Source organism: Equus quagga, chromosome 5 (genome assembly GCF_021613505.1).
Source record: "Equus quagga isolate Etosha38 chromosome 5, UCLA_HA_Equagga_1.0, whole genome shotgun sequence".
In the NCBI taxonomy this organism is placed as follows: Eukaryota; Metazoa; Chordata; class Mammalia; order Perissodactyla; family Equidae; genus Equus; species Equus quagga.
Window position 1 is genome coordinate 17268198 of NC_060271.1, and position 15644 is coordinate 17283841.

Sequence of the window (15644 nt, forward strand, 5' to 3'; positions counted from 1 at the left end):
ATTAGGAAGCAAACCTGTCAGCCATCTCCTTCCACTTCATCAGCATTTTTCGGGGCTGCCTCTCAATAGGAAGGTCAAGTCTTCGAAGAAAATAATCGACAACGCCCTGCTCCTCCAATAACAAGGGGACTCGGTATATGGACGAGACATCGTGGACACAGATCACCTATTTGAAAACAAGGAAAGGTTATTTAATAAAAACAAACAAAAATGGACTTGGCTGCAGCCTCCCACTAGCTATATGACCTTGGGAAAATAACTGTTCTAAATGTGCAAACAGGGGCCGGCCCTGTGGCCGAGCGGTTAAGTTCACATGCTCCGCTTGGGCGGCCCAGGGCTTCACCGGTTCAGATCCTGATCCTGGGCGCGGACATGGTACCGCTCATCAAGCCATGCTGAGGCGGCGTCCCACATACCACGACTAGAAGGACCCACAACTAAAATATACAACTGTGTACTGGGGGGCTTTGGGGAGAAAAAGGAAAAATAAAATCTTAAAAATAACTAAATAAATAAATAAATTTGCAAACAGAAAAAAGGGCAATTTTCTAGAAAAATATAAATTACCAAAACCGATTCAAGAAGAATAGAACAGAAGAAGAGTGGCTAATCTTTTGGGAACATGGGTGCAAAAATCCTTAAAAAAATAAAAGTAAAAATAGCAAACCAAACCGCAAATGTAGTTAAAAAAAAAAAAATCAAAATCATGTCGAAGAGGATCTGCCCCAAGAACAGTGGGTCTCAAACTCGGCTGTACGCTGGCCTCACTCGGGGGAGCTTTTAAGAAATCGCAAAGTCCACGCTGCACCCACAGCACTTAAATCAGCCCCGGGGGCAGGAGGCAGGCAGGCAGCAGCGCTGTGTAAAGCTGAGTTTGAGAAGCAGCACATTAGGAAATCGAACAGCGGAATTCACTACATGAACAGATTAGACGTGGGAAACAAAAATCACTTCAGTAGACGCAGATTTAATAAAAATTCAAAGCTAATTCATAAAAAAAAATTGTGGTAAATTAGGAATATTATGGAAAATGCGAAAATAGAAGAAACCCACAGCAAACATCATTCAGTTTGATATTTAATATCAATGCTTGATATTCAAAGTCTGGAACAAGACAAAACTGGCCACTCTCACTATTTCTAGTGAACCATGTACTGGAGGTGTTAGTCATTACAATTAGATAAGAAGAAAATGGATATGAACTGGAAAATCAACAACTGCTACTAAATATATACATTATTGCTTATCCATAAAAACCAAGAGAATTTACAGGTAAACAGTCAGAACTAACAGAATTTTAGTAAGGTTGCTAGGCTTGACACCAAAGGGCAGGAGTCAGCAGGGTTCCTACACATGGGCCCTATCTAATCAGGAAATGTAATTTTTAATTATGCTATTCATATGGTAACAAAAATTATGAATACCTATAAATAAATCTAAAAAACAACTTTACAAAGATAAGTAAATCTAAAAGGCACCTTTTTAAAGACAATTATGGAATATTATCGAAGAATAGTCCTTTCAACAAATGGAGCAGGAACAACTAGATATCCACAGGCAAAAAAGGGGAATTTCAACTTTTATTGAAAAGTTCCTATACATAAGTTAACTCACAATGGATCCTGGACCTAAATGTAAAACCTAAAATTATAAAGCTTTAGAAGAAAATCTTCATGATCTTGGTTAAACAGAGTTCTTTGGTATGATACCAAAAGCACAATATATAAAGAAAAAAACAGACGAATTGGAGTTCATCAAAATGTAAAAGCTTTTGTGCTCCAAAAGACACCATTAAGAAAATGAAAAGACAAGCCACAGATTAGGAGAAAAAATTTGCAAATCACGTATTTGATAAAAGATTTACATTCAGAATATGTAAAGAACTATTATAACAATAAGATAAGCAAACCAATTAAAAAATAGGCAAAAGATTTGAAACATTTAAATATAGAAACACTTGTCGCATTTTTAATAGTGAATCATTTTAATGACAACCTATTCTATTACAGAATTGAACTACCTTCACTTGCTAGGACAGAAATACCTAAAATAACTGAAGTGCGTGATAAAAAGGCTGTTCATAACAATGAAATTATTCTGACGTTCCACATCCCGAGGATGAAGCAGAATCCCGCTGACAGAGCTCCCGGCTCAGCAATCACACCCGGGAACACTGACCTCGGGCCCCAGCACCCTCCCAGCCTGACGCTGCAGCCACTGTGCAGATGGGTAGGACGGCCACCTCTGTGATGGTCAAAGGCTTTCCTCCTGCTCTACGCACGTCAATGCCAGGCCAACGATTCTGATTTTTTATATTCACTTCCATGCTCCTAGCCGTCTTGTAAATGGATTTCTCTTATTTTAACTCTGCTGCTGCATTCTCCCCTCTGGGTCAGCGGGGCTCCCCTACTTAGTCTCCTGATCCTCAGATAATCTAGTAGTAAAACAAACCATCCATAATCTAATCACAAATTCCTGGACCTCAACTTCCCCTCTACTCTCCTTCAGCCAAACCTGACAAAAGCCACCATCTCAACCTATCACTAACATTTCCACACCATGCACCACACTTGGACATGTTACAGGTTCCGGAATGTTGAATTTCTTGTGCCACAGGTGCCCCCCATCAGCACAGGGAACAAAAAAGACCATAATATGTTTAGAGACTACAACACCAGAGACACCAGGCACCAGGAATGTGAAGCTGACTAAGGTGGTCTTTGCCTTCAAGAAGCTCGGAGTCTCTGAGGGGAGACACACACCAACACACACACACATGCACACGCGCGCACACACCCCAAGCAGCAGTATAGTGGGCTCACCAGCAGTACCTGCGACACACACAAGTCACCCAGAGAAGAATCAACCCTGAAGTTTGAGGGTGAGGAGGTTTGGCAGGTAAAGCTCTTTAAGAAGATACCATGTCCTAGCTGGGCGCAAAGGACGAAAATGAACCGGAGACTGCCGGGTCAACAGGGCGAGGGGGACGCCCATTCAGCACGGCTGGAGGAAACAGTACAAGGAGTAGGGAGAGAAGAGGCAAAAGGATGTTCGGGAAGCACCCAGAGAAGGTAATGGAGAATCCCGGAGCCCACAGGCATCAGCTCTTCTGGGAACAGCCTACTGTCCCAAATTACGAAGTAACAACAAGCCTCGTGAAACCCGTTTAGAGACTTCAGGATAATTAGAATCCAAAAACGATTTACGTGAAGATGGAACTTCTACCTACTTGTTCAGGTTCAACGTGGCAGAACATCGATATTTTCTCCTTCACTGCCGTGTCGAGAGGATTTGAACACCTGCACACGACCTAGCAGTCAAGGAAATAAGATGTTCAGATAGAAGGAAGACATTCGTTACATAGTTGGGTTTTTCTCTTAATTGAAATTAAACAAGACAACCCATTGTTCAGCTGGATGAAAATGTTAACACCCAACACAATGCAAATAAACTATGAAAATACTACCTGTTTTCAAAACTGAAATTCCTAAATCCCAAATGAGAGAAATATAAGAGAATGGCAGCACAAAGGAGCAGATCAATGAGCTACAGGAGCCAAGTGGGGCTCTCTCTCCTCAATTAACGTCCTTGGGTAAGAGGGAAAGGAGCGTAAATGATGGGGTGAGGGGAGAAATAAGATGCCCTCACACAGGCCGGGGAAGGAATCTTTGCCAACTGCAGCCCCAGCTCAAAGCACTAAACCTATTTCTCCACCATCAACCAGAAGCATGCCAAGAAAACCAAGGTCTCGTCTGTCAGGGAGGAGAGCTTTTAATTGCACACACGAGATCGCGCTGGAACCAGGTAATCGGGAAATCTCACCAGATCGGGGGAAAGCCCAAGGCCTCTGAGTTCCCGAACACTGTTCTGGGTGGGTTTAGTCTTCTGTTCCCCCGTTGAACTTGGCTATTTTACAAAAGGAAAAAGAAATTAATTCCTCTCTGATAAAGAATTTTCAAGTATGACTTTTCCCTGAACCTCTTTTAATAGGAAAACAGATAATTTGATCATTTATCTCATTTAGGTTTTATTTTTGTCAGAGTCACACATGCATATAATTTAGTTTAATAAAGTTCAAATAGGTCTACAAGGTATGTCCTAAAGAACAGTGGTACCGGCTCCCGTCTACTTCCCCCCTTTCCAAACCCTGGAGACAGCCACTCTCCCACTCTGCTCCTAATCGATCCTCTGGGATCTTTATTGCTACTTCTTGACATTTAGTTTGAGGCATTTTCTACTGACTTCCCTGGGGGGATGAGGAACCCACTCTCTCTGCCCCGATCCTGTGCCTGCAGCCCCGTCTCATGACCCTTCTTCAGTATTCACAGATTTCAAAGATTTCAGTACCGTCCACCGTCAAACCAGGTGTCACACTTTTACTTTCTGGTCCAGCCGTTTGTTTTCCTTGGTGGGTTGTTCTGTTCTGTTTTGTTGGTACACTGAGCTTGCTACGTACTCCATCATCTTTACTCTCCTCTCACACTTTACAGATACACTTACTGGGTAGAGAATTCTAGGGTGGAAATCACTTGCCCTCAGAACCTTTAAGGAAACAGCTTCATGATCTTTCAGCTTCCGATATTGCTGCTGAGAAGTCTAATGCCATACTGATTCTTGATTTTTCTCTCTAGAGCCCTTTAGAATGTCTGCCTCATTATTCTGAAATTTCACACCGATGTGCCTTGGTGTGGGTCATTTTTCACTCAATATGCTGGGCATTCAGGGGGCCCTTTCAATCTGGAAACTCATGTCTGAAACATTTCCATGAATTGTTTAGATCAGGAGTCAGAAGATTTTTTCTATAAAGGCCCAGATAATAAAATATTTTAGGTTTCGTGGCCCATGTAATCTCTGCCAGCACTACTCAACTCTGCTGTTTTAATACAGAAGCAGCCGTGGACAATATATAAACCCATGGGTGTGGCTGTGTTTCCACACAATTTTATTTTCTAAAACACGGTGGGTTGATTCGGCCTGTGGGGCACGGTTTGCCGACCCCTGGTTCAGATTACAGTTCCTTCTCCCTTTCTGTTATTTTTTTGAAATCCAATTACTTGGATGTTAGAACTTGCAGACCACTCCCCTAATTTTCTTGCCTTTTCTCTCCTATTTTCTCTCTCTTGATCCCCTGTTCTCCTTCCCAAGGTTATTTCCTCAACCCTCTTTCTCTTAAATTTCTGCTATCTAATTTTTAACTTCCAAGGATTCTTTTCTGTTCTCTGGATGCTCCCTTTGCAGGGGAGCCAGCCCTTGATTAAAGGATGCAGTCTATCTCAATCCTGAGGACATGAAGGACAGGTTGCTTTGTTTTCTAAGTCTCCTGCTCCCTGCAGAGCGTCAGTTTCCTCTAAGTTCCTTTCTATCTGTTATTTTGGTCTCTTGCATGTTAGATGCTTTCTCCAAATGTCTGGTGATCACTGGCCGCCAGCTCCTATTGAAAAGCTAACTAGAGTTTCTGGGTAAGTGGGTGGGCTTGTCCACCAAGGTCCCCCTTGTGGGGCTCTGGCTGGCCTGTTTCCCTGGGGAGCCTCGGAGGGCAGTGTTTTCTCCTGGGCCAGTCACATACCCAAGAAAGAATCTTACAGTCTCCTACGTGGGAGGGCCAAGCTGGCTGTGATGATTCTGGGGACCAGGTTGCAGAAGGGAGGGTGTCTCAACAGCATAAAATGACACAATTCCACGTTTCTAGTTCAGTATTACTGCCCTCAACTGTCCCTGGTGTCTGCTCATCCAGGAACCCTCTCCAGAGAAAAAGCCTACAGTCTTCCGCTGAGGTGGGAGAGGGGCTGAGGCCCAACTGTGCACATTAGGGGAGGGGATGGCAGGGTCCAACTGCTCCCGAAACAGCAGTTATGAGCCCCACCCTCACCCCCAGTCCCAGAGGTACCTGAAGCTGCCCATTCCTGCGCCTCTGGGGGCCTGCAGGGCAAACAGGGCTGCGCCTCTGCTCCCCCGGCTGCAGGCCCGGGACCCAGCTCTCCCAGGGCCACCAGGTCAGTTCCCATGTCTCCATCTTCTGTCTGCCTTCCTAATATTTGTTAACTGTTGACTCCTCTCACAGGATTTATCTTTATGAATTTTGTCTCAAAAAGAATTCCCTTTACTATAATTGTAGTGGGGCTTCACCACGCAGTAAAGACAACTGGACACGTTCAACCCCCCACCTTTAACTGCAACTTCCCTGGTTAATTTTCCAAATGTTTTCCATTTGATCTTTTCAGAAAGTACGACTATAAAAATTTAAAATTCACACAGGAGTTTTTATTTCCTGCTTCCTGTACCTCGAATAATTAAAAAGGATAAGGGGGAAATCAACCTGTTCCCCCTGCTCTCCTCATTCAAGCTCTGAATGCCGTACCTGAGGAACCAGACTGACGTGAATATTGCAGAAGTTCTCTCTCTTGACCTTGAACTGGAACTGGCGGAAGGCCTCGATGAAGGGCATGCTTTCTATATCTCCCACCGTCCCGCCGAGCTGAAAGAGCAAAGTCATCCGAGAGGGTAAGCACTAAACCCTCCTCTTGTGGGTTTTCTCACGACTGCACCCTGTCACCTCACCTCAATCATCAGTTACAGTGTAATGTGGACTCTAGACATGACTTCGTGCGAAAAGGTTACTTTTTTGGCCAGGCTCACGATTCCCCAAGGTTATCACGGATCTTTCCACATCATTTCAAGGAAAAAGTCAGGGGGAAAGAAGTACTAGGAATTTTATTTCTATGACAGTCACAAAGCAAAGAAACCTAAGTCTTATCTATTTAGTTATCTATTAAACCTCTGTACTAAAAAGCATCAGTTATAAACAAACTGCTGGAACTTTCGAGGCTCCTAGTTTTGCAGGAACGCTGAGATCCAAGAGCTGGGATCAGCACAGCAGGAGTACAGAAACCGAAACCAAAGGAGGCCCCTTCAGAGATGAATGTTCCTGGCAGAGGAAAGCCAAGGTCGGCTGACTTTCTCAAGACAAAGGTGGAAACGTGTCACACCACTCCCACTGGTACAGGCCACCTTAAGTGAACATGTAAATGCTGAACAAGGAGAATCGCTCTGATAAAGTACCACTTTTGACGGCTGCACCATCCACCTGACCATTACTGTGCCCCTACCTGCCACACTGCAGCTGGGAGGGTCAAGGGCGCCTCTGGGCACTGTCTTATCAGTTGCCGATGGCTGACTAAGGAGGTGATTACGTACCCCTGGTCAAATACGCAGGAATCATGAAGTTTAGAGAAGACTCATACAAACCTCAATGACACACACTTGAGGTTCCAGGCCATCTTCGTCCACAGGGATTAACGCTTGTCTCATTACCCACTCCTGGATGGCATCTGTGATGTGAGGGACCACTGGGAGAGGAAAAAGAAATATGTAACTTCCACTTTTCCATTAGCACCGACTGAAGCATGTACATTCATTATGAAAACAAAATGCTGTACTCTGCACAGAGGAGCAACATATTTTGCTAAATAAAAATATTTCTGAGACCACTCTTTAACGGTCTTAGAAAAAAATCTTTGGGCTCACACTCCCCGCAGCCTCCTTTCCAGATTTCCTGGCTGTGGCTGGAAGCGCTACAAGAGAGGAAGGCCGAGCGGCATCCTGAACCACCTCAGAGCACCTGCCCCCGTGCAGAGTCCACCCTGGCTGCAGACCCACGGCAGACCACCTGGCCACCCTACTGCTCACAGCTGAAGGCGGGCACTGCACACCTGGGTGCTTTTTCCAAGAACAAGCAGAGGTTAGGAGCCCGTTCCTTTGCTTCCAGTTTACCAAAGGGAAGAGAATCCACTGCAGACAACACAGCGCAGCAGAGCAGTTAGGAGCACAGCCTCTGGGGCCAGAATGTCTGCATTCAGATCTCAGCCCCACCACTCACTAGCTGTGGCTCTCTGGGCAAGTTACTTAACTATTCTTAAGCTTGATTTCCCTATCTGTTAGGTGGAGGTAACAGCTTCTTCTTCATCAAGTGGTGGAAATTTCATGAGCTACACCTGTAAAATGCTCAGCAGGGTGCCTGGCACGCCAGCACTCAAGAAATGCCAGCTACTGCTGCAGGGCTGGGACAGCAAGTTCCTAAGGGGCAGAGGTGACCGTTTAACTTGCTATGCAGGTAACCAGCAGTGCCTCAAGCACGAGGGTACTCATTATTTATTCTGCACAGAGCAGCCAAAGTGACCTTTTTTTTTTTTTCTGGTGAGGAAGACTGGCCCTGAGCTAACATCTGTTATCAATCTTCCTCTTTTTTCTTTTTTCTCCCCAAAGCCCCAGTACACAGTTGTATATTCTAGTTGTAGGTCCTTCTAGTTCTTCTATGTGGGATGCCACCACCACAGCATGGCTTGATGAGCAGTGTGTAGGTCCACACCCAGGATCCAAACCAGTGAACCCCGGGCTGCTCAAGTGGAGAGCATGAACTTAACCACTATGCCACCGGGCAAGGCCCCCAAAGTGATCTTTTCAACTGCAAATCAGAGTTCACCCATGTTTAAGCTCTTCCATGGCTTCCCACTGTCGGAGTAAAACCCAAACTCCACACCGTGAGCCAGGAGGCCCCGCAAAATCGGGCTGCAGCCCACCTCGCCCACCTCTCCAACCGTCACCCTCAGTCACCGGACTGCAGCCAGGATAGCCCCCTGTGCCCTGACCAGGGCCTTTGCGGCCTCGGGCCTCTGGACGTGCTGTGCCCTCCTTCCCCTCTCCCACGGCCAGCCTCCCCTCACACGTCCTCTCCTTGGAGGCCTGCCCTGACCACCTGTCCGCACTGGCTCTCCCCTTTTCCCTCTCTCCTCACTCTGCTCATTTCCTTCACAGCTCCCAGCAGACATCTTGTTTCCTGTTTGTTTCTCTCTCCCACAAGGCGACCTCCATGAGGACAGTGGCCTTGCTGGGCTTGTTCATCACGTATTCCCAGCCCCAGCGAGGGTCTGACTGCAGCGAGCATTAAAATGGCTGATGAATGAATGAAGAAATGAATGAACACACTGGAGACCTAGAACCACAAACTGTGGGATCAAGATCATTGTGATTCTTCATTGATCCCTTTCTGTGTGTCAGGAACTCCAGAGAAACACTTTACTCACTTGGCTCTTTCAACCCTAACAACCCGGGGAGGCAGGTCCTGTTGCCATCTTCATTTCACAGAAAAGGAAACCAGGTCTCCAAGAGGTTAAGCAGTATCTACCCATGTTTGTAAAACTGCTAAGGGGCAGAGCTAAGACCTAAGTAGGACCCAAATAGCCCAGAATCTGGTCTGGGGCTGCCCACTGTCAGCGTAATGGACTTTCAGACCAGTAAAGTCTAAAGCCAAAAGCAGATTTATTCTCATAACTCAGATAAAAGCCACTTGTCAGCAACCCCCAAAATCTGGACTTACGCCATTATACTAAACCAGTCGTTTTCCAATCCTACCTTTTTTAAAGCAGCACTTTTCTCAAATGAACACTGTGCAAAATCCCAATACGGCAAACAGACACAAGTGAAGCTGGCTGGGGAAGCTCAGGAGGACCCAGGGACCCACCGCTCAGACTCCCCGTAGCCCGTATGCACTGAGGACCAGTCTGAAAACCAGTGTACACAATGGATGCTCTTTTCCTTAGCACTGTCTGTACACAGTAAGTCCCAGATGCACGACACAGACACCATCTGGCTCACTGCCCTCATCTAATTGCCCTCATCACTTCACAGTTATCACTGTATAAAAACAACAGCTCTCTGGGCTCAAATCCTGCCGCCGGACTGACAGCTTCAATGCCATTCACAGAGCAGCGATGGCTTCTTCAAGTCATCTTTTGAGTAAACAGCCATACAACTCGGAATTGTCAACTGAAGGCATATTTCAGTAATAACACTTTACGACCGTTTCATGCTGAAATTGCGTGAAAGGTGAATTCTGTACACAAAAGAAATTAAACTGGGTTAGATTTTTAAACCTCAGAGGCAGATCCAGGATTATTACCTTGGACAGTTTTCCCCAAGTAATCCCCTTTGCGCTCCTTGTTAATGACGTACTGGTAGATCTTTCCGGTGGTCAGGTTGTTGTCCTTGGTGAGGCGGATGTCAAGGAACCGCTCATAGTTACCCAGGTCAAGGTCCACTTCCCCACCGTCGTCCAGCACAAAAACCTCGCCTGCGGTGAACAGTGAAAATGGTTAGAGTTAGTGAAAAACGCACATCTCAGACACAACACAAGTCCCCAAATATACACACTCGACAGAACAGAGTCTGCACGAACTTGACAGGAAACAGAGAAACTTATTTCTAGGGAACTAAACAGGACACAAAACAAAGAAAAATCACCAAACATTCTCCAAAAGGTAACTTCATACTTCTAGTCTGCAACAAACTCAGTCTGAACCAGGAAGGGTTACGAAACACCATGAAATGGAAGGAAATTACAGCCTACAGGGCTGTGGATATATGGGACTTTCTATTAGTATGGCATCCATTGCCTAAAGAAAAAGAACTGTCAACAAAGTTCTGTTTGAGCAGAGTAAGGTTTAAAGTGTGATAAAAGTATGATTTGATTCAAAATTTAAACAAGATATATACACTCAGATTGTGTTGATTATAAAAACCAGCCTCCCGGCTACACTTGAGTCCTAAGTGAAGTCGTAAAATGGCACAAGTTTCCCTCATTCCTTTGTTTCACATTCATTCCTTGAAACGTCATTCTGGAAATTCTGCCCAGAATGGTCCACTTCTGCCATCACAATAGGAGACAAGCTCATAAATGGGACACAATAGTCTTATTTTCCCCCTCAGAGAGAGATCTCACCCTCTGCTTGAGAATTATGTATTAAATATTGCTCCAGGATGTCAATCTCTTCCTGACACCTTATTGCATAAGGATTTCTGCTTTAATGACATTCACAGCCTTATAGATTTTTACCTCAACATTAGAAAGCAGGAGTATGAAAACAATTTCAAAACAGAGGAAGTATGTTTTCATAGCACATCTACTCCCAACTTTAAGCAATTAATCTTGAGGGTGATTCAGACACAGTCACACAGCACACGGCTGATCGGTTCTCAGCAACAACAAAGAAGGGCTACTTCCTTAGCCTCCAGTAACGGTCTCAACTTTTCACTCACCTCAAAAGATGCGTGTTTCTATTATCCGAATTCTGTTAGCAAAACAGAACCTCCAGCTTACCTATCACCCAAATCCATCATTTATCTGTTGCCCGAATCTCTAGAAAGTGGTCCTGTAGCCTCTGGTTAAACACCTCCACCAAAGGGAACTCACAACTTCTTGAAGTCGGTCACCCTATTATCAAGATCTTCTTATAGAGGGCCAAAATCGACTTCCTTACGACTTCTTCCCACCCATCCTATTTCTAAAGCTTGGGGCCATGAAGAATAAACATAATCCCTCTTCACAAATATTTGAAGAAAGTTATGATGTCACCAGATTTCTTTTTTTCAAAAGAAGTGACAAACTTACATTCAGCCACCAAGAAGATCATTTCTATTATTTCTATTACAGAAACCTCTAGATTCTAGTCACCACATTGCATATTAAGATTTCTCCTTCCTCTCTGTCCGGTGAGAAAAGCATCATTCTGCTACGGTTTAGGACCTTTTCAGAAGGCAGGAAACAGAAGTTATGTTATGCAAAATACAACTGCCAAGGGCTCACATGTTCTTCCATATACTACACAATTATTTTTTAAAAAAGGAAAGAAATGCATTTTGCTTACCATGCTCATAAGGAGAGAATGTTCCCGCATCAATGTTGATGTATGGGTCAATCTTAATTGAAGTTACATGTAAACCACATGACTTCAGAATTGTGCCCACACTGCTGGCGATGATTCCTTTTCCAATTCCTGATATAACCCCACCGGTAACTAGAATGTACTTCATTTTTCTTTTTGACCTGGAAGAAGGAAAAATTACAAATAAAATATATTTCAACAAATCAGACTTGCTCGGTTCAAATACCAGCTCTGCCACTTCCTAGCTATGACCCTCCTGGGACCTCAGTTTCCTTGTCTGTCACACAACTTCAGAAGGCTGTGTGACAGGGGTTCTTGGATCACTGAATGGCTTTAGTCAAATATGAGTTGAAAAACAACTGCTAATCAAATAATAACGTAGCTTTTGTTTAAAGCTTTGACAACTAACAACCTTGAGAGTCAACCTCATAAAAAAACCAGCTCTAAGCTGTTGACAGAACACTCTGTCCCAAATGTTGGCGGACATCGCTGCCAGACACTGGGATACCAGGCAGGTGCCTCTTTATTTTTCCCTACATGGGGAAAAAAATTTCAATCTTGGATAAGCACTCTGATTCCCCACGAAAGAAATGATGTCTTTGGCTAAACTACAATGCATCACCAAGAAAACACAGCTCCTCTGGGTTACAGAAGACAGAATAAAAGGAAAGAACTTCAACATCTGAAAGGAGTTCCAGTTAAACCCAAAAATCTTTTAATCAAAGGCAGCTCTCTTCTGTGATTTAATAATAACTTACTCCTTGCCAGCAATCTCTCCCAGGTATGCCATGGAGAGACGCTGTATATATTGGAAGAAAAGAACATCAGATACTAAACCGGTCTGAAGCACACAATGGGCAGGGGACTCAAAGAAAGGGCAGATTAGATTAAATCCAAAGGGCAGCACAGCTGTGGCAGGGAATGGAAGAAACAGACTTGGTGAGACATCACAGGGGTGGGAGGATGCAAGAACAGGAGAGGCGAAAGGTGAGGAGTCAGCGACAGGCTGGCCTGGGAGAATTCATCACTGGCCCCCAGCTTCGGAGGGCCAGAAACATCATTTGGTCAGTTAACCTAAATGTGATCAAAATGAGAGACAATCACTAAGCAGAAGAGAATGCTTGCTTTGGCATGCTCAGGACATTTTCCTCCTCCAGAACACTTCAAGTGAAGCCAAATTATAATAAAAATAAGCTAAGAAAGGTACAAGGAAACTGGGTAGTTCTGCTCCAAGTATTCCCCCACCCCACGTCTCCCCAGGCAGGAAGGAACACCCTTGGCAAGGAGATAAGAGTGCTCAGGATGTCTACCCCGGCCATCTCCTGCTCTTTTTATCATCTCTTGCAGCATTTCCAAAAGCACACTCCTTGGTTTCTGCGCAATGCATATGGGATTCCCAAAAGGGTTTTAGGAAGAGATGAATCAAAAAAATGCTGGTTCAACAGTCAAAGGATTTCTTTAACGCAAGACCTCTGGGAGTCTTTAATAAGTTAATGTGCACTGTGATCTCCCAAAATGGGTATATGGCATGTAGTTTCCTTAAACTGGATTGTCCCCATATCCCTAATATTTAGGGAAAACACTGCTGCGTCACCTCACAGGTGAAAGGTTCCTTACTGACACATGAATATCAGACTTGCTCCATTTTAGGTATGTCCTAACCAGGCATGTCCCTGAGACTATACCCTGGGCTCACTGACTAAATTTTGGATGTTTCTAGAAACTCCTCAGCCACCTCAAGTGGGTTCCTTCTACAGCAAACACATCTTGTCCATTTGCATTCGATTTCTCCCAATTTTACTTTAAGAGGGTACGTCTCTCTTTAGGGGAGATTCTTGCAGTCTACCATAGTGCCTGGCAATAAATATTCCAAGGTACTCAAGGACCAGGTGGGAGGGGCTGGCCAGACTCCTTCACCCACATTTGTGGACCACCCACGATGTGAGCACTACTGTGCTAGACACTTTGGGGCCACAAAAATGAATCCAATTTGGGCCCATATCTCAAGTTGCTGGCAGTCCACTTAGAGAGATATAACGTTTACAAATAAATGAATAATCCAGTGATGGCAGGCAGCACAGGGACAACATGTGAAGGGTATCAACGAGGAAGGGAGAAGAGAAAGCTTTCAGGGGCAGGACCAGGGTGAAGTACCATGGCCCAGCAGAGGAAGGTGAGGGAAACTGAGGGAGGAGAGGATGAACTCCTGCTTTGCTGACCTGAGACTTGCAACGGGCCTGGAAAGACCGGCTGCGTGACTTAAAGCACGGGAAAAGGAAGAGCGGGAACAGGAAGACGGGGGCAATCTGGAAACACAGCCAAAGGGCCCGATCTGAACTTTATTCTGAAGGGGATGGGAGACACGGGAAGGGTTTCAAGCACAGATGTAATATAAACCAAGATGCATCAGAGGAATTCAACAAAGATGAAAAAGAGCTTTTTCTGGTTACATGATGTGAGACGGGGTTCCAGCTCCACCACTTGTGTACTGTCGAGTCACTTAAGCTGCCCGAAGCCCGGGTCCTCAGATCTGTAAGATGGGGGCGAGAAGCTCGGCACTGCCTGTGTCACAGGATGGCTATAACGAGTGTGGACGTAAGCGCGCCACGCCAGCGTCATGAACTTCTTTACAATGCAGCATCCTCACTCTGGGCGGCCGGGAAGGGAGCGCGGGCTGTGGGGCCCAAGGGGACAGCACGGGGAGGCCATCGGGCCCGGCGAGCTCCAAGGCCCCTTCCACTCAGCGGAGTCGGGGTGCGCCGGATGGAGGGGGCCGCTGCCAGGCCGCCGACCCCATCCCCCACCGCACAGGCCTGTCTCGGACCCCGAACCGCCTCCCAACGGGGCTGCGGCCGGGCCTGAGGCCAGAGGGGCGAGGGCGGCTGCTGGGTCTGCTCCGGGAGGGCTGAGCCAAGGGGGCTCCGAGCCTCTCCGGCCGTCTCCGGCCCACGAGCCATCCCCGGCCCCGGGTCAGGCGAGCCAGACCGCGCTGCAATGGGCGCTGCCGGGCCCCGCAGCCCGCGTCCAGCGGCCTCTCCCGCCGCCCCGCGCTTACTGGGCCCGGCTCCCCAGCTGCGCCCGGCCACGCGGCCCCGCGCGCGGGAGCCGGCTCCTGGCGGGCCCAGCCGCCCACCCCGCTCCCGTTAGGCACGCAGCCCATTGGGCAGGCCGGCGAGCCACTTCACCCCTGATTGGTGGGAGCCCTGTCTGTCACCCGGCGGTGGGGCTGTCCCGCGCCGGGCTCAGCTCGCGCCGCCGCCTCCCGCACGGGAAACCAGCTCCCCGGCACCCCGGCAATCAGCCTACCTGAGGCCGGCTCCAAATCCTGCCGTCGGCTACGCAGCGGAGCGGGCGACGCGCGCAGCAAGCCCCGGCGGCCAGTGAGCCCGCCCGGCCGCATGCGCCCGGCAGTCTTTCACGGGGGCGGGCTCTAGGCGGTGCGCACGCAGAGGCGGGGCGGGGCGGGCACGCGGGCCCTCCCCGGGGCGGGGCCTGGGCGCGTCCCCGAGTGCGCAGGCGCGGGGCGGAGGCGCTTTGCAGCCCACGCGGGTAGCTGTCCTGGACAGTCAGTCCCGCCGTGCTCCTGACGCCTGGGGGACGCAGCTGTTCGAGACTGGGCAGATTGTGGCGTTTCTGCCTCGCAGCCTTTGTCACACCCGAGGGTGCAAGCCTCCTTTCTTGAGGGGGAGGAGGCAGTTTTTGGACTCACGCCTGGCAAGCCCGTCGCCTGGCTCCAGCCTCCTTCCCCATCGGGCTTCTAGAGGAGGCTGGGTCCATCGCACCGTGTCTCTGCACCGTGGACCCGTGAGCACCACAATCGCGGCTCCTGGTGGTGCGGCCCCAGCCCGGCTTTCCCGCCGGGCCCTCTGGACCGAGGGACGCCGGCAGTGTCATCCCCGGCCTCTAAACGGGAAGGCCAGGAGGGCG

General features: G+C 47.4%; 1 protein-coding gene across 2 annotated transcripts in view; it reads right to left on the minus strand.

Annotated features, from left to right (window-relative positions):
- The window catches only part of CTPS1 (CTP synthase 1), a 28548-nt gene extending 13404 nt beyond the window's left edge, over positions 1-15144 (minus strand). The window contains exons 1-8 of one of the 2 annotated variants that reach the window (XM_046663000.1): positions 15024-15144; positions 11700-11878; positions 9956-10126; positions 7246-7346; positions 6359-6475; positions 3823-3906; positions 3230-3310; positions 15-166 (exon numbers count right to left, since the gene is read on the minus strand). In XM_046663000.1, the coding sequence (XP_046518956.1) occupies positions 15-166; positions 3230-3310; positions 3823-3906; positions 6359-6475; positions 7246-7346; positions 9956-10126; positions 11700-11865 (872 nt within the window). In that variant the 5' untranslated portion in view covers positions 11866-11878; positions 15024-15144. Of the gene's footprint in view, positions 1-14; positions 167-3229; positions 3311-3822; positions 3907-6358; positions 6476-7245; positions 7347-9955; positions 10127-11699; positions 11879-14167; positions 14282-15023 lie in introns of those variants that run through there. The other variant, XM_046662999.1, reaches the window with a different exon arrangement.
- Positions 15145-15644: the final 500 nt, after the last annotated feature.